This window comes from Falco rusticolus, chromosome 6, assembly GCF_015220075.1.
Source record: "Falco rusticolus isolate bFalRus1 chromosome 6, bFalRus1.pri, whole genome shotgun sequence".
Taxonomy (NCBI): Eukaryota; Metazoa; Chordata; class Aves; order Falconiformes; family Falconidae; genus Falco; species Falco rusticolus.
In genome coordinates, this window is record NC_051192.1 from 8,661,645 (window position 1) to 8,686,645 (window position 25,001).

A 25,001-nucleotide genomic window follows, 5' to 3' on the forward strand; every position below is an offset into this window, starting at 1 on the left:
AGTTTCCCCTGTGTTCTGTGCATGTGCAGTTAATGAGGCCCCTCTGCATATAGCTAGTTGCTAACTTGCTGATAGTTGGGCTCTTCCAGGAAGCTTCAGATGATCATTACAGTCCAATTGGTCTGTTTGTGTAAATGTACATAAGGTTAATGAGAAGTTTTCTGAAGGCATCAGGCTTATTGCCAGTGGCTGTGCAGCACGCTAGCTCGGACAGTGTTCCCTGGTATAGGCAAATCCTCAACATGGTATTTTCCAGCATGTGTGAACCACAGTTTTCATGATGTGCATTAGTGCATATTCAGAGGTCTCTGACTTCTAGGAATAGTAGAAATTCTTGAAAAATTGTAGTATTTTAGAAGTGTGTATAGTGTTATATATATATATAGTTTCTTTGAGAACAGAGAGGATGGAGAAATTTCAGGTGTAGGGAGATCTTGACCATATGGCAACTGTAGTTGGAACTCTGTTCTGTGCAATAGTTGAATACTTAGATCATTATTTAACTGAGTTTTAAGGTGCCTAGAAATAGAGGATGGCTTTAGTAATTTAATATTGATAACAGCGTGGTTTCTCATCTTTTAAATATTACAATCTATTTTAAGCCTAAGCTGAATACCTTAGGTAGCAATTTTGATCACTTAATACTTACACTTGTTTCTTTATATGTATTTTTAGGAAATGTGAGATTAATTTAGATTATGCGCTACCAAGGAAATCAAGTTTATCATCTGACAGTAATAAAACATTTTGTATGATTGGCCATTGTACATCATCTCAAGAAGAATTGCTTCGATTGTCGGGTAGATGGGATCTTGGGAATCTGCTTCTATTTAATGGTACATTTGTGCGCTTTTTTCTTGAATAAATCTTCATTTCCTCTTCCCCCTTCAAGTTCAAAGGCTTAACTTGATATTTTTCAACATGCCAAGCTTTTACAGTAAAAGCAACAATACATTCTCTACCAGCATAATGTATCGGGGAGAAAGTATGCAAATTTTTCAGTATTGGGTACTTCTGCCACTGTTCTCTTGCTTTCTTTTTAGTGCTGTGATTGGCAATTCCAGTTACTTTGTTTCTTTAAATCTCTTTAAATACTGTCTTGGGGTAGGGGATGGAGGGGTGGTGGTACTTGCTTTGGTTTTTTGCTTTTTCTTAAAGCACACAATCTCTCCCAGCTGGAAAATTGATTTCACTTACCTGCTTCTAAACTACCAGTTTCAAATTACTTAAAACATAGTAAAAAGCAAACTCCAAATGACCAAATACTGAGTTAAGCATGCTTATTTCTGAAACTGCTGAAGTTATTTTGGGGTTTTCTTAAATGTATAATCTCTTCCCTTTTGGGGAAGTTTTATGCAGGACTTCTGGGTGTTTGCTTAGTGCTGAAGGCTGGAACCTTGCTGGTCATCATCTGACATTTCTTCAGGTGCAGTGACCCGGTCAGGGCTACTAAACAAGTGAAATCAGTTTGTCAGGGTGTGTGGTGTATGCAGATGTTGTGTGTAGGTACAGCATATTTGTGCAGGCCATAGGAGAGATGCTTGTCATAAATGTGAGCTCCACCTGGTGAATCGACGTGGTCTGATTGCCATGTGCCTGCAGCCAGCAGAACCGATGTACCCAGAGACTGTTGGCTTTACTGCTGTACAGTTGTCACGTACCCATACATCACAGACTTGGGTCCTTCTGAATGCTTCTTTAGAATTTGCATTCTCACAAACAGTTGACCTGCGACGTGCTGTCTGGAAAGGGGAGGAAGGTTCATTTCACCTTCTACTTCCTATATATTTTTATTTTTTCCTCCTTGTTAGTTGTAGTAAGCTTTTATTGTTGTTGCATCATTCTTGGTCACTTTACCCAACTCTCCATGATGATGTAGCATGTTGTTGCTATCTGTACTCTTGCTACGCTTGGAAAACTTTGCGGAGGCTTGGATAGATGTTGTTGCCTTTGCCACTGAATTGATCCGGCCTGCGATGTGTTAAAGTCACTGATCTACAGTAGCTAATAGCAAGCGCCAGCTTGTACTATTTCTCATCATCAGGGCCTACAAAAGCCAGCTAGTGATAATCTTTGTAAAGTCTCTGATGCAATCCACTAGCCAATGTATGAATGTTGCTTTATTATATTTTAAAAAGTGAACAGCTGCTTTTCTGGATTTTAGGTGCAAAGATTGGACCGGAGGAGGCATTTTACTTATACACATGTGGGCCAGACTTCATATCTGTAATGCCTTGTAAATATGGCAAAACATTGACTGATTGCTCTAAGTACATAAGTAAAGAGATTCTGCAATGTGAGCAAATGAAGGAGCTCTTCATGGCAAAAAAGGAAGTGGATGTTGGGCCTTTAATTGTAAGTTTCTACTTGAAAGTTGTTCTTAATTTCTTAGAACTGATTAAGCAACTGGAAAAGTTTCCTGCTGTCTCCTGAAGTGCTTCACTTTCTCAGAGCAGGAAGGAGCAAATCCAGTTCTCATTAAAATCACTGCAGGGTTCTTCCCACTTATTTCAGCGGGAGCTGAACTCCATTCAGGGTGGCCATTGCATCTTGCTTTAGGTGGGATTCTGACAACTTCTAGGTGTTCCAGCATCTATAATACTGTGTATTTAATCTATCAGATAAGCAGGCACTTCCAGATGCCCTAGGATGAACACATAGCTCTTCTGTCCATTAACGTAAAGGTAGCTAAGGACGACTTAGTTAACCTTTTGACATTAAAACTGAGAAAGGTTTTAGCTGCCTTTAACAGGAAACAAAAGGCTTCATCCTAATTCTTTGAGGGTTTTGAGGGAGTAAGCTGGCTTCAGGTTTGGCTGAAAAGTCTTTTTCCTGCTGGCAGGTCTTAGCTCTTACCTTTCCTGACTGTAATAGCCATGCCAGATGCAGGTGTCACCATAGTTACACTAGAAAATATAGAGCTTTATCAGTGGAGCCTGTTATATTTGGGGAATTGTCTTCATGCACTGGTAATTTCTGCTGTATGAGTCGTTTCCACTAGGGGGATTTTTGTAATCTTGTTCTACAGTAGCGCTGTAGGCAAAAGGTCATTCTGTCTGGATGTGATCCTTGTAAACAACGGTACTAAATTTTGAATATGTTAGGAAGGAAGGAATGGAACAGTGAAAAGCCTAACAAATCAGTCATGCATCTTTCAAGCTTATTTTGCCTTACAAAACACCAAATAAAAGAGAGAACAACTGTGTGCTCGAGTGAGGAATTAATCTCTACACTTTTGCATAGAATGGAAGTGCCTTAAATGTAATTATTTCTCTGTTTTAAAAAACCTCCCAAATGTAATCATTGCACGTTTTCTGTGAAAATGAGTCTGTTAACTTCCACAAGAGCTTTAGGTTTGGTCTAAGTCTCTTCATCAGTAACGAAAGCTCTTCTATTGAGATCCTCTTATGGCAAAGCTGATTAAAGGATAGACGTAAAACAAAATTTGGAGAAATTCTGAAAAAAATAGCAGATAGCTTCCTATTTTAGACTTGCCACTTTAGAAGGAGAAACAATTTGCCCAGTACCTCTGTATGCTCATTTTCTTTCAACCTTGTAACTTTTCTGCAAAATGGTTGTAATTATTCTTCAGGTGGTAAGAGGGGTATCCTTGGTGGTATTTTTTTAGTGTTTTCTTAACTTTCTAAGCTGTAGCTGTTGCATACATTTTCTAAAATTTAGGAATCCTCTTGGGTTTTAGTGCATATGCATCCACACAAAACTTAAGAGCATGCTCATGGTACAGTAGAAATGGGCTGCCAGAGTTGCTGCTGCTTGCTGTTAAGTAGCTTTTGCATGTGGCTTTTTGGTTTTTTGGGGGTGATGTGGTTTTATATTAAACTTCTTTGGAAAAAAAAAAACCAACCAAACCCAACCCATCTTATAAGTTTATTTCTTTGATTTCAGGAGAGTCTTGCTGTTGTTTATACCACATGCTGCCCTGGTCAGTATACCATATATGAACCTGTTATTAGACTGAAAGGTCAAGTCAAAACTGTACCTTCTCAGAGACCTTTCAGTTCAAAAGAAGTTCAGAGCAATGTATTGGACTCTCATCACCTGAAAACACTTCAGTCTGTTGAATATAAAACTCTTCAGGGTATACTACATGAAATCGGAGGAACTGGTGCATTTGTATTCCTCTTTGCTAGGGTAAGAGGGCTGGAGGAGGGGGGGGTCCATGTATGTGTTCTCCCATATAAAATTTTCCTTGGATCTTGGGTAGCAAATCACGTATTCTAACTGCCTTGCTCTAGTCTGCATGTGATTTCTTTTTTTCTTAAAGAAAATATGTAGAAAATACCTGTGGCTTAACACAGACTACACCATGCAGGTTGTCTTAAATTGGAAACTTAAATCTATTACCTAATGTTTTTTATAGTATTGCTAGAATGTAAGGTGTGGTGCTGCATTCTCATTTAGAGATGGGGCTCTTAAATGTCAGGAGATTATTTTGGGGAGTGATGTAGAACTTACTATATTTTTGCTCTCTAATTTTTAAAGGCACTTAGTTGCCTGTCTTTAGCACTTTAAACACAGGATATTCACAATGCAGGTATGGATAAATGTAAAACTACACAGCATGCAGAGCTTTTTTTATGGAATAAATAGTAGAGAGCTTTGAGACAACCGTTCACCCATGTTCAAAAGCTTATCCTAAGAAAAACTGTGACTTCACAAAATATTAAGGTTGTCAGCTTTAACTTAGTTGCTACTTAGCCTCTCCCTGTAAAGGTCACAGTTAACATTTGTGCTAGGAGTCTCTGAAGGACTAAATTTAATTCAAAATACTAATAGAGGCCTAAAACTTGCGTGGTTTGTGTGCCTTTGGCAATGGTAGTGTTATGAAAGGTATGTGGAGGGCAACCAGTGCACATGAGGCCAGAGGCAGTCAGGTGTTCAGACATTATGAACACATTATGAAGACATTGCCTGCTGTAATTTTAACATCGGTAGTGAAATCTAAGGAGAAGATCTTTATTCATGTTATTGTATTATGTAAATTTATGTGAAGCATGTGCTACATATCCTGCTGTAGATTGTGTCAGTAAAGCAAACAAATGATAGATCAGCTGTCAGACGATACAGGTATATGTGTGTATAACTAAATGCAGCAGAATTAACAAGTACACAGTAAGGAAACCTATAAAAGGCAACCACATGGAATTCCATTTATGTGAGAGCTCCTTCTTGTATGTTTTTTGGTAAAAATACTATTTGCTCTTTCTTGGGATTTAAGAACTGTAGGAAGCAGAGAGAAGAATGGTCCATGCTCTTCATCTACAAAATTGCTTGTCTCTTATGAGCAAAACAAATCTTTAATGTTTGACACTTCCAGGTAGGGATAGTCTTAGATTTTCAGGAACATCAATTTAAATCTTCCCTTAAACATTTAGGAAACATAATTTTCCAGGGTGAACAGAGTTTATTCTTAGTGGCTTATGTATTTCATAACCTTGTGATTTTGTACTATGGCAAGAATAAATTGGTGCCTTCTACTTAAATTTTATTTAGAATGGACTTTCTCCTTAAAAAGGGATTCTTGTAATGGGACTACTTTTCCTTAGCAGATCATAATTTACCACAGTAGGAATTACCACTGCAGAGAGAATATCTGCATGTACATATAGGAAAAAATGAAGGTTATGGACATAACCTCAAAATCTTTAAAACAGATTTAATCCAGAAGCTATAATTTAAGTCTGCAACAAAGCATTTTTTCTAAATGTGTCTCATTTAAACTGTCTTATTAAATTTGCCTTTTCAGGTTGTAGAGATTAGCAGCTGTGAAGACACTCAAGCTTTAGCGCTACAACTTATACTATCTTTAACAAAATACAATCAACAGAGGATACAGGAGATGGACAATTGTAATGGCTATTCTATGATTCATCGAGTGTTGATCAAACCCAAGTGCATTGTTGGATTTTGCATGCTGAAGGTAGCGCTCTGTAAACCTGATACTTTGTTCAACATTAGCACAAATTTATAAACTTCTCTGTGATTTTTAAAGCTGTTTGACGCTGTCTTCACAAAGGAAGAACAGCGATTTGGAGCAAGTTAGGGCTAGGAATGTTTTGCTTTGAACTAGAAACTCTTGATAGGTGCGGAGAGAAAAGTGTTGAAAGACCCTGATTTCAGGAGATGGGGGGCAAAACCCAACTTTTTCTGTGAGCAAAGATCTTCAAGTAAGCTGAGACGCATAAGCAATTAATAAAAACATTTGAGCATGCTTGAAAATCTTTTCCAAAAAAATTGTGCAGGGGTGTTAAAAGAACAAAGCCTCTTAAATATCTCCAGTGGGGTTACTAAACTTGGTAACTGTTTTCAAAGCTGACCAGATAGATAGAAGCCTTCACTTGGTAGTTTGATATATCTTTAAAGATTTTTTGAAAAATTGGATAGGACTACTGCTGTGTGTTTGACACTAAAATTTTTTCCCCCTCTTTAAGACTCTCCTTGAAGGATGCTGCAGTGATGAGATTCTCTGTATAAATGAAAATGGGCAATTCATGCTTGACGTGGATTCTACTGCAGTTATCAAAGATGTTCAGTTATTAGAAAAGCTGCTGCTTGACTGGAAGATATGGTCTAAAGCAAAGGTAATTACTTTCGTTTTGGAAAGATGTGAAGTCTAAAGGTCAGTATTTTAAAAACAGAGAAAGTACTATGAGGTCAGAAATGAATTGCTCCAGTTAAATGTCAGTAACTACTAAAACTTTCTAAAATTAGTGCTCCTTATTTTTCTTTGAATAGCTGGGAGTAGCATCAAGCTCCCATTATCTGATGCAGGTAGCATGAGTGTATTGAATTCTGTAAACAAAGTGTACATAAACAGCTTGTCAGTTGAATGGATTAATTTTTTAGGGAAACTTGTTACAACTGAGGAAGCCCTGCTTCCCTCTGGAGTTGCTGTTGGAAATAACCATCCAGTGTTAATATAGTAAATGGCAGGCAAAACCAGTTTTAGACAAATACTTTTTTTAGCTTAATTGTTAAAAAGCACTTAATCTTCTGTGAGCATCACTTTTCTGATAGTTTCTAGTTCTGATCTGACCATTTGCAGATAAACTTAGTCTTTTTCTTAGGTGCAAAACTGTCTTGGTTATGTTCCTGAACAATTTTGTTTTCTTATTCTCAGTGTGTAGATGGAGAAATACATTTCTGAAGCAGTGTTCCTGTTTTGTTTTTCCAGCAAGGTGTATGGGAAACGCTGTTAGCAGCTCTAGAAATCCTGATCAGAGCTAATCATCACCAACAGATGTTTAACATTAAACAGCTATTGAAAGCGCAAGTTGTACATCACTTCCTGCTAACTTGTCAGGTTCTGCAGGTACCTTCCCTCTGAAATCCTACTTTGTGCTTGACAAATACTCAGGTTTACTTGGGGCAGGGGAGGGCCGGGGATGACTGAATGATACAGGAAAAAACTACTTAACTACTTCAGCAGACTGTTCTCCATGCTTCCAGACCTCTTTACAGCAACACCACCTGAGGAAGATGAAACTGATGCTACTGGGTGCTCTGTTTACTGCTGGGCAGAAGGGGCAAGAGATTTTAACCATCTAGTATTAGTTGAAAACGCAGGCGTGAGGTTGCTTGCACAATCCATGCATGAGCAGAGGCTGAAATGAACTGTTGTTATCCCAAATCTGAGTTCTTCCCTCAGTGTGTAAGAGCTGACCTACGCAGAGCAGAGATTTATTGCATGTCTGCGCAGAGATGGGTGCTAGGTGGTAAATCCATAAAGCTAGCACAACTCTTAACACATGGTTAAACCCTTTATACACTTTGAGTGCTTGTTTGCAATTACATTTAGTCACACTTAATTCTCACCGGTTCTTAAGAGCATCACCTTCATTTGAAGGTACAGTTCTCTCTTTTCACCCTACATGCTCTGTGGGGAGGGGGCTTTGTTAGTAGGGGGCTCTCCTTGCTTGAGGTTGAATCTTTTAGTATGCCAATTAGTGTAGTTCACAATTAGTTCAGGTAATTTTCTGTTTGTCTCATGAACCATTTGCTGCTCCTTGAGCTTATCTTGTTGCCCCAGGTTGACAAATTTATGGTGTCTGTTTCTTCCCCCAAGGCCATGTTTCATTAACTGTAAGGATTAATAACATCCTCTGTTTCTCAAATTCTTTCTTGTTTTTCACTATAGATATATACATACTTCTTCTTCCTTTCTCTTTCTTCTTAAAGTAGATAATTCTTGTATCCTTGTGACCTTCTTAAAAAGACCTGAGATGTCTCATAGTAGTTCCAGTCTTCATTACTGGAAGACATGGGTACTGTGCATGCAGGTAGCAGAAACTGCCTGTTCTCTGTCTCACCAGAGCTAACAGGGCAACTGTCCTGTGGAACTCGGCCTGAGCTCTTCTCTCAAAATTCTGATCCAGTAGTAGCTTCATTCATGGCGTGGGGATAGCTATTCTAAAAAGGGCTTTGGGGAAGTGCTTCAACCCTTTGATAGACACTTAGGAACATGATTTTTGAAATGGCTTCCTGCTTATAATACATCTTTATTTGTGAAAATAGGTATTGTAATCCCTTTTTTCTACGCTGTATTTTCTATCTGAAATTCCTTTCGTTTTGCACTCTTACCACATGAAATGCATTTCTTGTTTTTCCCTCTCTTAATGATTTTTTTCATGTGACTTAATTTTCATTGCTGTAAATTTTGAATGTCGTCTTTTTCATGTGATAGTTCCCTACTTTTGGAACTTATTACTGGTATAGTTAATTTGTATATTAATGCAAATGCCTAGATACAGAGTATTGTATAGTATTTTCTTTGTCTTTTGCACGAGTACAAACACTTAATACATGCCTATTGGGGAAACACTTAACTTCTTAATTTAAAAAAACCAAAAGTACTAAAATTGGCCAACAATGATTTGCCAACTTTTTTAGTGATGGATTGGAAGGTAAAATGATATAAACCATTCTCTTTGAAAACCTCACTTAAATTAACTTCATTCAGTCTTCTCTTACAGCAGTCTCAGTTAAGGTGGTTGGGTACCAAAAAGAGGTGAAGTTTGGAGAAGTTAGGAGCAAGTTAATCATTGTGCTGCGTTGACAGTGAGGTTTCCCACAAGCTTCTTGAAGTCCTGTTTAAAATCATTATTCAGTTAATAGATTATTTCTTTCAAATAGCCAAAGTGTATAGAGTGCTTGATCAAATGGAGATTATAGGTATAATTACCAATGAAATCTCAGATGTGTATGTTTATAAAAATGGCTAATGAGGTGAAAATACACACGACTGTGTCACACTGTTCAGGAAGTTCTTAGTATGCTTGAGATGTTAGTATCAGCAACTGCTATAATTTCTCTGCAAATAGGTCATACAATGACAGTATAGTGACACTTCCAGTGGTGATTTGTGTCCTCAGGCTCCAGCATTTCAAGTCAAAGTAGTATAGTATGCAGAAGATCTTAATAGTCTAAGAATAAACTTGCATGATGTCAGCAATATTTTGTTTATGCCTGAATTTTGAATGTGCTGGACTTGGGTAACATTGAGTAGGTACAGTAACACCTCTCAAAGAATACAGGCTCTGTTACCTTAAGCCCTTTCTCTTGTCCTTTTTTTTTTTTTTTGAAATTGTTATGTTGTAGTAGAACAGACAACTCCTGTCAAAATAAAAATACAAGTAACTTAACAGTTGTACTGCTCTTCCTTTCTAGGAGCATAAAGAAGGGCACCTTGCATCCCTGCCTCGGGAGGTTTGCAGGTCATTTGTGAAAATAATTGAAGAAGTACTTGGATCTCCCCCAGACCTGCAACTGCTGACACTGGTCTTCAATTTCCTATTAGCAGTTCACCCTCCCACTAATACATACGTTTGTCACAATCCTACCAACTTCTACTTTTCCCTGCACATAGGTAGGTATATCATTTAACTAGAAATAAACAATAAGATAAAAATCTAATCAGAAATCAATATCTTAAAAAAAACCCTTTCACTCTTATGTGAGTGAATTCTATGCATATATTATTGGATTGCTATATTGTAATAGTTATATATAAAAAGTTACTGAACTCTTGGGACTTAGTAAAGTAAAAGTAATTTACACTACTGAGAGACATTACAGTTAGACTTAGTTTGCTTGGCTTAGTTTGAGAGCTTTCTTTCTGTCTACAGCCAGTAATGTCTCTAGTGGTTATGTATTTAACTTTCTTTAAAGTTTGATGCTGCCAAATGGAATGGATAACGTTAGCTGTCTGTATGGACGCATTTGCCTGTAGGCAAATCTTAGAGAAAAATGTCTTAAGTTACCTGTAAATGGGGCTTCTTCAGAAATATACATGTCTGTGGTCCTGTCTCCATCTCTACTTGTTTCCTGTTACTGAATTCCTAGAAAAATAAAAGGCCTGAGGAGCATTTTTAGCAAATGATCAGTTGCACTGCAAGATGTCATTGGCAGGTACCGTCAGTACATTGCATACTGAAAGTACCGATGTGCTTTGAGGAGTATGGATCTAGGATGACAGCTGTCTTTAACATATCTATACTAGATTATAATTTTGGCAAAATAAGTGATGAGCTGTAAAAATTCTTTCTTGCTCTTTTAAAAAATGAGGAACTGGTAGATGTATAGTTCATGCTTTAATATTAGTCTTGTACAGCCTTGACCATAACCTACGTAAACACGGAAAGCATCATTTAAGTTTGAAATAATCTTCTCCTTTTGCAGATGCCTGTGTACCTCCAGTTTTAGTAATCATCTTCAAAGGCAATACAGTTTGTTTTAGCTCTGTCTGTCCTCTAATACCAATAGATGTAAAATTCTGACTGAGTAGAATGCACTTTTTGTTACCTTGAGCCTTATTAGGTGCACCTGTTTGAGAAGTCACCTGGTTTTGACATGGCAGAAAGTCAAAATTACTACTGCTTGTATGCCTGCGAGGACCATCTTTAAATACAATTACTTTATAATATCATAGTATTTTCACTACCCTGAAGTAAATTTTAAAGGTATATCACTACAACAACAAATTGTTTTAAAGTGCTTTTTCTCAGATGCTCATGAGTTGATATTTGCCACTAGTCTCCAGTCATCAGCTTGAAATGTAACCTGGCTACTAGAGTCTAAATATACCAAGAATGCGAACTTAAAAAGCTTTTATGTGACTTTTCCCCTTGTCCTTTCTTTCTAGATGGCAAAATATTTCAGGAGAAAGTTGAATCACTTAAGTACCTGAGAAATTCCAGCAGTGGTGGGAAGTCAATAGATAGTTCTGCGTTTGTGATTACAACTCCAACTGGATTTACAGCTTTACCACTTGGAGGTAAAACAATGCTGGCAAAGCAAGGGCGTTAAGACAGTCCTTTGGCAGATGACTAGAGTGTCTTGAAGTATTACTTATCACAGGTTTTTTACAAAGCTCCCTCTGCCCATTGGTACTTGATGCCTGCACAGCCAAATAAAAGGATAGAAGTGAATGTGCTGCTTAAACTGCTCTTGATTATCAAGTTGAGACAAGTGCCACGTTGATGGCTCAGGGAGTAAAGTGGACCAGACAGCTGAACGATTTCATTTGTTAAACAGACCTGCTAGAGATGTATGAGAATGGCTTATTAACCAGGCAATAGTTGAAATAGTGAGCCATAAGCAGCTCTCCTATCTGTTCAAAAAGCATTAAGCTGATACTTTTATTTGTGCATGATTGTTACCATCCATCTAAAGACAGTACTAAAGCATTGGTGTTTACTTGTACTGCAGGTGTATATATACTGTTCCTACATGACAGAGGATGGGAAAGTAGATCTTATAAAGAACAACTTAGATGCCTTGGCTAGATAAACTAAAATTGAATGGCTTACTAGAAACGGTCTCATTACATAGCGTGCTAAACAAGTTGAGGTCTATAAAGATAACTGCTTTAATAGCTTTTGAATTCAGCTGCTATAGATGCTGAAATAGTGTGAAGTTATTAGTTCAGGCTGTTCACTTTTTTCATTTGGCATGCTGTCAGTGTGATGGTTTTTGCATCATTATTGAATTAGATTTTTAATCATACTTTTTACACAGGTTTGCATAGGCGATCAATTATGTTTTAGCTCCTTTATTTATAGGAGAGAACTTGGGCATAAGCCTTTATGTTTATTGACAATAAGAAATAAATTTAAAAAAACCTGCACAATCTAAGCAAAGTTTACCAATATATACAAAATAGGAGTAGAAATTATTACTCTGATCTCTAAGCTATATTTTTCAGATTGTGTATGACTGCTATATTCTGTGTATCGACAATGTAATACCTCTTACAACTGATGTCTTGTTGCTGCTTTGCTTAGGAAAAGCAAATTGAGTCTTCAAGCACTACTTGAATTAAAACAGTGTTAGTTCAAGTGTCTTTGAATAAAAACAGTGATAGGAGGAGCAGACCACAGTACTAAATTGTGTATGGAATTAGTCATTCTCCCATATAGATTATATATGACATCTTACTCTTCTAAACAGAGTAACTTTTATATCAATAGAACCAAACTGTTATGAACAAAGATTATTTTTTTTGTGAAAACAGATGTTGGAGTGTTGTGGTTCTGAATTTGAATTTCTAAATTTAGATAAAATACTTGAAATGGTATGTTTGTTAGGCAACTTGCTGCCTGCATGTGGGTTTGCAATTTGTGGCACTACCTGCTAATATCCATGCCATCTTGGCTGTGAGATTGTTGCAGCTATATAAATCTTACCTGTTTTTGGAAGGCCGGCTTGGTCTGGCTATGGTTTGCTTGTGTCTATATATAATTTGTATATTTGTTTTAGATATATATATCACTCAAAAAAAAAAAAATTCCTGGTGCATCATCATTGCATTAGTACTAACTGGTGCATAGTCTTCAAAATACTTGTGAATGAACAGTCTCCTCTTTCTAGACTAATAGAAAGCTTCTTCTACCAGTCTGGTATACAGACTGTTTTCCATCTTAAAAACTTATTTTATGAAAGACATCTGTAATGTGCTCAAAGGTTGACTATTTCAAGTCAAAATGTGCACTTCAGAGGAAGCCCTATTAAATAAAATAAGCAGTGATTTGTTATAAATCTGAAGTGTGTGTAAAGCTTGGTGCAGAAGGGTTGGTGAATAGTATTGCAATGTCCTCTGAAACACTTTGGTGGATTGGAGCTCTTCCAGAAGAGCTCCAAATAAAGCAGCCTGCTCTGTTTGACTCTGCTTTGAACAAGGAGGTTGGACTAGACAGTCTCCAAGAGATGCCTTCCACCCTCAATGGTTCTATGATTCTGTACAAATTCCTGCTGAGGGTTGGTTGAGAGGTTCATAATATAAATCCAGAAACTGCAGTATATATGCAAAAATTACTTTGCATTTTATGTATCTTTCAGACTTGTGACTTGCTAAATATATGGCTGCATAATAGTTTACTCCCTCTACTCGATTGTCTGTATCTGAGCTATGCCAGGTGTTGAATCAGGTTTGTCACGTAAAATTAGCTTGGCTCATCACTGTGATAAATGCATATGGAGTGTAACATTGAGGGAAAAGCTTGTTTGTACTGTAAAAGGAATGCTAAAGAAATCCTTGTTTCTCTAGGGAACAATTCCACTGCTAGCGTGCAGCAGAAGATAAGCTCTCAGGCACCTAAAAGGCTTTGTAAAAGCTTGCCAGCATCTCCTGCTTCCTCACCTGAAGTTCTTCGAAAAAGACTAATTGAAAGAATGGGAAGAAGCATCGATGACTTGCAGACTATTGGCAAGCGTGACTACATTGATCTCCAGGGTAGAACTGGTTTTGTAGGAAGCTCGGGATCTGTAAAGAGAGTACAAGAAGAACTCTTTCTCAGCAGTTGTGAGTCTGCAAAAACAGTTTGTGACTCAGAGTTAACATCTGCTGAAACGTTTGAAGATATTGCAAAAGAAGAGTTATCTGAAAATGAGGGTAAAGAAGTAGATACAGACCTGAAATGTAATGAAGGTGGTGCTGCTGCAGCTGAGCCATCCCTACGTCGTCCAGACAATCTGAAAGGGCTGCCTTCATTTCAGAAGAGTCAGGGTAATTTTGCAGGTTTGGGCTTAGCGTTTTCTGTTCACGGAGGGTCATCAGCCATTGCTCGCTGGCCGAGCTTTGCTGACAAGAATGTACTTCCTGAAGACTGGGAGAGCCTTGCTTTTTCTTCATCTAATGAGAATACCCAAAAGCCATCTGAAAGCCCTGATGACAGGTAAGCAGATAAAATAATCAATTACCGGTAGCTCTCTATGACCTTTAATTTCACAATTCTTTGGTCTTGATTACTCTTCTACAAAAATCGGAAGCCTGAAAGTTAAGGGGATGTTTTCAATAGCTGTTACAAACCAATTCATGAAGCTCTTAGGCTCTAGAATTGTGGTGTTTCAATTTCTTGCACGATTTACATAGCAAACTTTAAAAATCAGGATTTTTTCTATTCATGGTAGGCATGGGAACTTGTTATGCTAGTTCACAAAATCTCAAACAAGTAGGTTCTGGTCAGATTATCCTTTTTGCTATCTGACATCCAAAAATGTGTGAATGAAGAGTGTTATTAGAGAATTGGAGAGATGTTTGCCAGATTTCCTCTTCCTCCTGCCCCCCAAGTGTAGCTAACAATTATGCGTTTTTTAATGTTTCCTGTTGTAGATAAACTCTGGATAAAACATATTCATCTGTTTTCAGATGTACAGAAGACAGTCTTGTGCTTATCTGTTGTGGATTGTATGACCTCTTACGTGGAGTTCTCCTAATCCTACCAGATGTCATGCTAGAAGATGTGATGGACAAACTTATCCAACCTGACTATCTTATAGTTCTTGTGAACCACCCATCTCCTCTCATACAACAAGGAGTCATTAAAGTAGGCCTATATAAAATGTTTTCAGCTGAAGTTGTGAACTAGCGTAGCTAACATGTTGGAAACATGAAGTTTTGTTAAACCTAGAAAACCGAAGCAAAAAAAAATATAATTTGAGTTTTAAGATAATTTTTAAAACATTAAGATTAAAACCAAAAAAACCTTACAAACCCCCCCAAAACAAAACAGACCACACAAACGTAGAATCTTTCAATAGATCACAGATTACATATATCTAAGCCAGAGGTCTTAAGAAGCATATGACATTACTGATGTAAATGAAAGCAACAATGCAGAAAGTCAGTGACTCTTCAACATTAAACATGTGATTCACTGTGTCAAATTAAGGTGCGAGCAGAGTTTTGACTTATGACATAGTTGACTTTCAGTTATTCTGGGAAGTCATCCACACATTTGTGGCCTGAACATGGACTTGAAGCTTCAAAATGTTTTCAGGGTTTTTTTTTTTTTGTAATATTGATAAGGACAGTGTTTCTGCATGTTAACATTATATAGGTGAAAAGCTTGAGTAGATCTGTATTTTAATCTGAAAAAGAATAAATTTATATGTACTTCTTTTATAAATCTGTTAAAGCCATACACTTGCATATGCACCAGAGTGCAGGATTTAACAAATATACAAAGCTTGGATGTATTTATGTATGCATTTTATAACTTAACGTGTGTGATTTCATCTCCCCTAAACTTTCCTAAAAGCCTGAGTCTTTGGATTAAAAGGATGAAGTCAGCTATTGTAACTGCAATCTACACTGCCCTTTGTTACAATAGTGCAACTGATGTTTGTAGTCGGGAATTTTAAAAATGATTTCAAACAGTTCAAATTACAGATGAGAAGTTTCAAGGGAGTTATATTAAATGCTTAAATCTTACATCATAATTATGCATTTACTTTTAGTTGTTGGATGCGTATTTCAACAGAGCAAGGAGGGAGCAGAAGGAGAAATTCTTAAAGAATCGTGGCTTCTCCTTGCTAGCCAACCAGCTGTACCTTCACCAGGGGACTCAGGAAGTTGTAGAGTGCTTTTTGGAAATGCTCTTTGGCCGCTCTGTTGGCTTGGATGAAGAGTAAGTAATGCTTTGCTTTTACATCCTGTAACTTAATATTTGAACTGCAAGCACTGCGCTTTGCTGGAGGTAAGGATGTGATAGCTTTCTAATTCCCCCTCTCGTCTTAGTAGTTGTCAACCATAAAAAAAGTTCCTTCGGAACTGTTTTGAAATGTTTTGCTTGTAGCTTTAATACTTAAAAGTATTAAACTTATGACTGTTGTAAGGCCCTTAAAGCTGTTTTCAAACAACTTCATCTGATGGGTGCTGTCAGCTGGGATCTTACAAGCCCTCAGCCCTCCTGAGGGCCTTGGAGGCCTTTGGACTTCAAATGTTCCGTAATCAATTTGACTCGTTCTATTCTTTCTGATTAGACATGAAACTCTGATTTATATCCTTGTAAGTTTTAATTACTAGTCACTAGACTTCTGCTACTGGATTTTGGTAGATGATTAAGGAAAAAGATCGATGCTACAGCAGCTTCCTTGGCTTGGTGCTGAGTTTAAATCCCTATTTCCTTTAGGGAAAATCCCACAGATAAGAGTGCTTGAACCAAAGAGCCACCTCTGTATTGTCAGGAAAGGAGATAATCTTTAAACACACTGCTACCTAAGTAAATAATATTTTTTTAGAATTAGTCCATGTACTTAATGATTGTACGGGGAGAATATGCATCTAAGCATAGTCAGCATTGCAAAAATCTTGCAAAAAGCTCCTTCTCAGCTGCTGCCTCTGCAAGATTTGTAGCCAGATTACTTCTGCCTGTCAGCCTGATCTTCACCCCCAAAAAACCACTCCTGCTTAATTGCAAGACTTAAACGTGGCTGCTTACGTTCTCCACTTTGGGGCTAGTTATTTCCTCAGGATTGATTATGGGGCTGGAAAGGTAGTTCTAATGTCTCCGGTTTTTAGGATTGTGAGTAACAGTCATTTGATGGGCTGATAACCTCGGAATAGCAGTGCAGTTTCTTAATGTACAATTAATACAGGGTCTGAAGCACCGTTCTGAATTTTACAGTTGCAGTAAGCCAGAAGCTGCCAAACTTCAACTTCCACGGTAATGGATATAAGATATCAAACCTGCTGTGGGTCAATATATTACTATATTGATGCCGAGCTGTGTCTGTTTGTCAGTTGTAATAACTATTACTGGAAAGATGAGTCATATTTTTTACACTGATTAAAAACCTCCTCTCTTTTAGTTAAAATTTATGTTGTAGGGAGTTGGTAGTTAGCCGAAGCTTCAGGCATAGTTTTTAGGCACTTCATTTCCTTGTGGCTCTTTGCAGTGTTTATTTTACTTTTATTTTCTTTAGTAGACTGGCATTGTTAGTGCAACGAAATGTAGGAGTTTACCAGCTACATCTTTGCAAAAATACTGGTGTAGGCTGGTATTCCAGCTGCATATACTAGTTGCATGTACCAGGTTGATATTTCAAGGATGTCACTCACTTATGTTTATGTTTATAGATTTGATCTGGAAGATGTTAAGAATGTTGGACTCTTTCAAAAATGGTGTGTCATCCCTGTTCTGGGTCTTATAGAGAACTCTCTGTATGATAATGTTCTGCTGCATAACTGCTTCTGTCTCCTGCTACAAATCATAAATTCCTGCTCAAAAGTTGCAGACCTACTGCTTGATAATGGTTTGCTCTACGTGTTGTGTAATACGCTGGCTGCTCTCAATGGACTGGAAACAAAGTGAGTACTGTATCTGTTGTTATAGTCCAGGCACAACCTTAAGTCTAGCAAAAATTACTCTCTTGTAGTTGTTCTACCTTCTAAAATGATCAGAGATCATGTACAAAATAACACTTTTGGAGGTTTTCAGCTCTAATTATGCCTGTAAGTGAAAGTTAATGTTTAGCTACTCAGTTCAAACAATGGAATATAAAATATTCTTTCCATACCTTAAACTTTCAAGTGAAAAGATATTCTAAAATGCAGGTGTCATAGTGTGTGCACTTTGGATGCTTTTCCTAATAACTCACCTGAACAGAAAGATAAAGGCCCAGGAGATGGTATCATTCTACTGTATTTTTAACCGGTGTCAAAACTGCAGGAAGATTCTCTCTTGTGCTGCCTGTGATTTAATATTTGAGATTTTGAGTAACTTAAATGACTTCATGAATTACAAACATTCTGTACTTTAAGAAAAGTTCTGCAGTGAAGGAAGGAGAGATGGGGTTTTATTAATTTCTTTAGTTAGTATCCTGAAGAAATAGACAGATTTCCTTTTTAGCCCAGTGTAGTTTTAGTTCAGCATAGCTGCAAAATGAGATACCCTGAGTTTTTGAGAAATACAGGATTTCAGACCTGTACTGTAACTTAAAAATCTGATAATACATCATTGCATATCCAACAAAACTTTTTTACAACTTAATGTTAGAATGTCTGAAAGGTTTGCAGGCATCCAGTCTGTCAAAGGTAACATTAAAGAGGTGTCTTTTATTACAATTTTGTAGCCTTCAGCAGTAATGTTTTTTTATGAAGTACAATAGAATAGGTATGGTTGGCAGAAGTAGCAAGGGGAATAGTAATGGGTCTTATTATGGGTTACAGTCTACTAGAATTGTCATGTCTCTGGTAACTACAACTTTGTTTGCAGCATTCCCTTGAATGACTACAAGTTACTTGCATGCGATATACAACAGCTGCTGGTAGCAGTTGCAATTCATGCCTGCAGCTCCTCAGGTTCTCAATATTTTCGTGTTATTGAAGACCTCATTGTGCTGCTGGGTCATCTTCAAAATAGTAAAAATGCAAGGATGCAAAGTAAGTTATCTGCTTATTTTTGGGGTCACGGGACTGGAGAAGTAAATCCCTTCCCCACTGAATTTTTGTTTAAATTAATATTCCTGCCGAGGGAGAAGGGGGAGTTCTCTGGTGATGGATCTTCTTTCTCTAAGTGGTTCTCAGAGTAGTAGTTTTCCTCAGGAGCCTGCCTTGTGGTAAAGAATTGTGTACTGCTAATCTGAACAAACAGCGACTGTAAAAGTTGATTAAGGGTATTTAAATGGAAGTGTTCTATGCAGTTTCATTTATTTTCATATATATGTAATTCATAGATTCAGTGGCTTTTCCATGAGAACTCACTTGTGTACTGTCTGTATCTGTGGAATAATGAGGTGACTTTCTTTCACTTCCATGGAATTGAGAGTTTTAAAGCTCTTGACACACTGTGTTCTTTTACTTTTTTTACAAACATCTGGTAAAAATTCATGGAGATGTATAAAGTATGTCATGTGTCCTTTGTATGCCTCTCTGTAGATATGGCAGTTGTTCTGCAGTTAAGAGTTCTTCAAGCAGCCATTGAATTAATAAAAACTACAGCAAACCAAGATGCTCAGGAGCAGGCCGGTTCAGTCCCATCATCTGCACCACATCGCACAATGTTTCAAAAGCGTAAAGGCATTGCTGGTGAGTAGCAGAAGGGTAGTATTCTTGTACGTTCTCCTGGATGTATTACTTTTAAACTGTAATTTTAGTGATACAGTGCATGAGTCCTGTTGCTTTGCTTTTTCTGTGGAGTTGCTTTATAAATACGTGTATTTAGAACAGTGAACATAGTGAACTCGTGGGGTTTTTGTATTGGGAGGAGGGAGTGGGATACAAAAATGAAACCTTGGTCATCTTATTCTTACTGCAGTGTCTAAAGCCAGGTATTACCACCTTTTGGGATTCTCTTCAATTCAAAAGTTACTTAGTAAAGATATTTTAAAAGTAATTTATAGGGTTTATAATAACCAACATCACAATAAGGAAATACCAAAATAAAGTTACTGCATGTAACTTGAACACAGCTCTGGTGTGGGGATTGCATTGTTGCAGAACTTTGTAATTAGTGATCATCCTGAAACAGATACCAGGCACTCCAAATACATATTTATAGTTAGGAATGCAAGATTCCTGGATTCCACTGTGGTTGTGCTCATAAAACACTTGTGCAGTTCTAACTTTTAGCAAGTTAGATTCACAAGTATTTGATAGCTTGTGAATCATTCTGTAAAGGTTTCAGAGTCTTCTGCCTGGAAACTGCTTTTGCGTATCTCTTGTATAAATAAAGTTGAGTTTATGGCTTTTTTTAACTTAAACCTGATGTGTATTTGAGTATTTTTTTAAATAAAATCACCAAAAACTAACCCAGAAACCACCACTATTATTCCCTGTTTCCTATGGGAATGCTCATCCTTCATATGGTGAGTTTTTGAGGCCCCTTTCTCTCAGCACTAGTAACTATAGTGCAAGTGTTTCTGTATTGGTGAATCTGGTAAGGCAGTGAAGATAAATAAAATAAAAGATAAATAAAAATAGATAAAAGATAAATAAAAAGTAGTTACTTCTTAAAGAAGCAAGTACAGTCAAGGCCCACCAGTTCATTTCAAGAAAATTGTAAGGGATATTCCTGTATGTTAGAAATAGTACTTCTATCAAAATTGGTGGTAATGGGTATGGTATGAAGTGTGTTTATAAACTGTTAATATCACTGACTCCTCACTTGTGCTGATAAAGCTACTTTCCAATATGCAGTAATTTTGTTGTATCATTAATTTTAATCATTTATCCTAATTATACAGTAAAAACAGGAATAAAAGTAACTATTTTAGAATCTGATTTACACAAATATGGAAGTTGTATGATAAATCTGGCCTTGAGACTAACTGATTTCATGGTATCACTGGGATTTTATACATTTATTTTCAAATAGAAAAGCTTTTAACAGGCAAACACCCAAATGACACGTTCCCTTCAATACTGATGTATGTCAAATGTTTTGTTTCTTTAAATGATGTGAACACTTTGAATGAAAGCAGTTGCCAAGTGATAAGTTTCTTGTGCGTTTTAGTAGGATGCTATTAATATTTCTCTACTTAAAGGCTCCAGAAAGTTTTCACTTGCTCAGTCTGATGCTCTGCTGATGAAAATGCGCTCACTAGCAAGTGAAGAATTCAACATGATGATGCAGCGGAGAATGAGCCAAGAAAATCCTATCCAAGCCACTGAGGCGGAGTTTGTACAAAGGTTACAGAGGCTGACTGTTCTAGCTGTTAACAGGCTCATTTATTTAGGTAGGATTTCTTTTTTTCATTTCTGTTTTGACAGAGCCAAGGTAGTGCTGTATGAAAAATGGCTTCTTCTTTTTGCAGTATTGAAGTGTTTGAGGTTGTTGAAGTATTTGAACATTGCTAGCTTAATGGATTTAACTGCAAAACATTATTTTCTGGGTGATTCGTGTCTCAGTATTACATAACTGACAATCTGGATACGGTTTGTGACTGAATGAACTGAACAAGTTGTTTTAATTCTGTGTTAGTCTGTTCATGTGTTAACTGCCTGAATTACTACCTGAAGATTTAACTCTGCTGAAGGGAGCATCTGCTCTCTTGAAATGCATCTGTTTGCATGTCATTGAAATGGCTACGTTTGTTAGTAAGACTCGATACCTTTGGGGGCTAGTTCAAATTCCACAGAAGCAAGAGAAAGAGTAAGTACGGTAAAAATAGTAGTAAAGGCAGTATTTGATTTAATGCAAACTAAAGGATCGTAGGATTTTCTTGCTTGAGATGGTACTGATCGATATGTGCCTCTTAAATTTTAAGCATCTACTGAAGAGTGCCTTGATGTATTGGGTATAACGGAAAACACAAGTCAAAGCAGACTTTCAGCATCCCAGCTGGAGGTTCCTGAAGAGGAAAGCCAGCAAGAACTACCTAGCAGAACAAATCCTTTTCTTAAAGAAATGTTCAAAATGTTGGTGGAAGGAGTCATAGTATCAACTGTAAGTAATTAGCTGTTGTCCACATTAAAACATATTTCATAAGGTTCGTTTACTAGGAACTTCTAATGCATGAAGACATCTGTCCATAAATGCTTTTCTTACTGTCTCTCAGCTGTGTCATTAAAAACTCTGTTCAGCTTCTCGGTTACTCTGCAGTTGTAAAATAACAAATGCATCTGTTCTGACTTTTACCTTAATATTTAGCAAAACTCTGCTTCTTGAACAAGTGCACGAAGGTTAAGTAGTCTTCTGTATAGTCCAGTCCACAAATCTGTTTTTTTAAACCTCAAGGTTTAAGTTTGTTGGAGCCTTAGCAAACAATCTGCGGTGTATCCACAGCTGATGGAGAGTTTCCGAGCACTTTGTCGAGAATATATTTTGGAGTTGGGAAGGGGAACTTTCTCTTTTTTCAGTTGTTGCCAAAGGGCTAAGTGCTCTCTTCTAGCATACAGGTGTTGGCTTTTCAGCCTTTCTAAGGTGGTCAGGTTTCACTTGGGTAATTTGAAATGGTTTTACTGGGAAACTTAACTTACTGCTTCTTGCCTCTGTTTCTCTTGCATCATCTTCATTTAAAAAATAGCTCAACCTGATTTTCTTTCTAGCTCTGGAAAACCAAGTTTGCTTGGTCTGTTATCTTATATCACGCCATACTTGCAATACTTTTCCAAGATGGCAGGTTTCTTTTTGTGAGCACAAGTACCTCAATCCAGTGCCTCATTTCCAATCTTCTGATATAATCCATTCAGAAACCAGTAATTAATGTAGAAGGACTATTCATTAAAATAACTAAATAAAAAACCCCAACCCTTTGATTTTTAAACCCTCTGCATAACAATTTTCACTCTTCAGATTGTATAGTCCCTCTAACTGAATATCCAGTTTAATTTGGAGTTGCATTCCTAATACTGGCAGATTTGAAGGAAGTTTATTTTATCACAATGAACAAACCCCTTTCATTTTTAGTAGAATGCCTTTTGACTTGTAATAGTAATCAGTAAACTGAAATCAAACACTTTATCTCAGTGGAGAAATCCTTACTAACTTACATTCTGATTACACGTACAGTGTTTGGTTTGTGATGTGAAAAACTTAGTGACAGGAAGCCCTGACCCTCTAATATGAAAAAATTGTTGCTTACTTAGGGCACTGGCAGAATGAGCACACCTAAGCACCAGTGGAAGAGAATCCTTTTGTCATGTAAGGATGTGTTCCGTACACAACTTGGGAGGCTTCTTGTGCACAACTTGTCTCCGGCAAGGCCCCTGCAAGAGAGAAAGCAGGCTTTGGAGATGGCACACGAAGTAAACCATCACGAGATTATGCGTGATTGTCTTAGCCCAACTTTGCAAGTAAGTCCAAGTGTGTTTGCGAGAAGTTTGTAAAACCTGTATTCAATTTTTTTTAATTTGGTTATTTATATCTGTGTGGCTGAAGTTGGTTCACTGCTGGTTTAGCAATGTTTAGTGTAATGACACTTCAATGTCTTAATTTTTTAATTTAATTTTAAAACAAAAATGTCACACAAAATGCCTCTGTATACCCCTGCAACTGCTATGTTATCCTGAGGATCGATAGTTTTGTAAGAGGCAAGATAGGATTATGTCTGGGTATGTTGACTCTGTAGCACATCAAACATCACATCTGCAGTGCAGAAACCAAAGGTGGTACTAGTTTTAACACAAAGAATTTTATTGAGGCTGCTAGAAGGTACTCTGAAACAGTACCTCAATGAAGGAATTACCCTTACCTTGGAAGTCCAGCTGCAGGCTTCCTGAAACTCGTAAGAGCTGATTGCCACTAGATTTTTAAGAGGCAGGCAGTCTTCAATTAAAGCTGATACTCTGTCTTTTCTTATTTAACCTTTAATTCTTAAAGTGGGATTGTATATTCTGTGTTCGTACATAGCTGAATAGTTTCTCCCTGCTTTTCTGGGTTTATCGGGAAAAAGCTTTTTTGATTGTACTGTTAGTACAAGTTGAGAGAAAGCAGTTCTTGGGTGAACCTATGACATTTAACGTGTTTCTGATCACATATACATTATTCAATTAAATAAACACTTTGACCAGTAAGAAAAGAGCTGATAGACTAGCAGTTGTTTCTTTGAGGGAGTATCATGTTGAGTGCATTTATGGCCTGTGTCTGCTTAACTTCATTATCTGTCAGCTCTAATTTGATTACTCAAACAAGGTGTGGCATTCTTGGCAGGCAAAATTAGGAGTCTCTAGCATGTAGTTCCTGAAGTATAAACAAGGCTATAGGAGCTGAGTACTTGGGAAAGAAACTTTGCTTTCCTCTAAGCTATTTGAAAAGTCATAAGATGCTGGGCAAAGTTTTACCATGTGGAGGATTAAATTCAGCATGCTCTCTCTAGTTTTCTTAGAGTTTGTCTTCAAACAGTAAAGCAGCTATTTTCTTCAAATCACAGGAAAATTAGTAGAAGAAATATGTCCAGGCTGACTAGAAAAGGGAATAAAGCTAGAGGGGTGGGTGGGAAACTGCTCAGTGTTGTATTGTGGAAATAAGAGTGACCATACATCTCTTATCCCTTCCCTTCTTTTCATCGTCTAGCATGGACCTAAATTGGTGCTTTATTTATATGAGTTAATGCACAATCACAGCGATGAAATGACCAAAGAAGAACGAAGAACAGCAGGAGACTTTGTGAATACGTTGAAAAGTTGTGGTTACAAATGCATTCCCCTGAGCCCACGACCAAAACCAGATCTAATAAAAGCTTTGCAAGAGGTTTGTGAATAAAAATTTTAATTCAAAAACTGAATATATTGGAGACAATTGGCTGTTATATGGGGTCAGACTTTTACTGCAGATAGTCGTTTTTCTTGCTTGGTGTGTGGCTTATGCTTTTTGGAACTCTTTGGGCTTTGAGTATTTGTCCCATACTCAGTGCTTCACAGCGAGCTCACATCTTGATGCTTCTTGTGAAGCATATTACTTATTACAGACTTTCACCTTTGCCTGGATTAAGCTAGCAGTATCTTTCACTGGCAGGAAAAAACAATTTTTGTTTCCTTGCGAAAAAGATCTAACACTGTATCAATAAAACTGCTGTAACTGAAATGAAATCTTGATGGTTTAAAATACTGTGAAGACATAAGCTGAACAGTTTTATCAGCCTTCCTTTTCTAAATTGGCATGTTCTTTAGCCTCTGCTTCCTTACTTTGTCCATTAAAAAAAAGATAATGTATAAAACTTCCATTTAGGATCAGAAGAAATATGAGATGGAAGAAGGTGTAAACAAAGCTGCTTGGGAGAAGACAATGGCTAACAACCGGCAAAAGTAAGTGCCGCCTTAA

At 37.2% G+C, this 25,001-nt stretch overlaps 1 protein-coding gene across 2 annotated transcripts in view; it reads left to right on the top strand.

The window, feature by feature from the left end:
* LYST (lysosomal trafficking regulator) overlaps positions 1–25,001 on the top strand; it is a 96,783-nt gene that overhangs the window by 49,961 nt on the left and 21,821 nt on the right. For both annotated transcript variants that reach the window (XM_037391496.1, XM_037391495.1), the window contains exons 15-33: positions 676–836; positions 2,165–2,355; positions 3,907–4,152; positions 5,768–5,941; positions 6,453–6,602; positions 7,196–7,333; positions 9,688–9,886; positions 11,162–11,293; positions 13,565–14,192; positions 14,666–14,843; positions 15,757–15,926; positions 17,378–17,608; positions 18,516–18,682; positions 19,178–19,327; positions 20,785–20,976; positions 21,508–21,686; positions 22,829–23,035; positions 24,255–24,431; positions 24,909–24,985. In XM_037391496.1, coding sequence (XP_037247393.1) covers positions 676–836; positions 2,165–2,355; positions 3,907–4,152; positions 5,768–5,941; positions 6,453–6,602; positions 7,196–7,333; positions 9,688–9,886; positions 11,162–11,293; positions 13,565–14,192; positions 14,666–14,843; positions 15,757–15,926; positions 17,378–17,608; positions 18,516–18,682; positions 19,178–19,327; positions 20,785–20,976; positions 21,508–21,686; positions 22,829–23,035; positions 24,255–24,431; positions 24,909–24,985 — 3,747 coding nt within the window. The remainder of the gene's footprint in view (positions 1–675; positions 837–2,164; positions 2,356–3,906; positions 4,153–5,767; positions 5,942–6,452; positions 6,603–7,195; positions 7,334–9,687; positions 9,887–11,161; positions 11,294–13,564; positions 14,193–14,665; positions 14,844–15,756; positions 15,927–17,377; positions 17,609–18,515; positions 18,683–19,177; positions 19,328–20,784; positions 20,977–21,507; positions 21,687–22,828; positions 23,036–24,254; positions 24,432–24,908; positions 24,986–25,001) is intronic.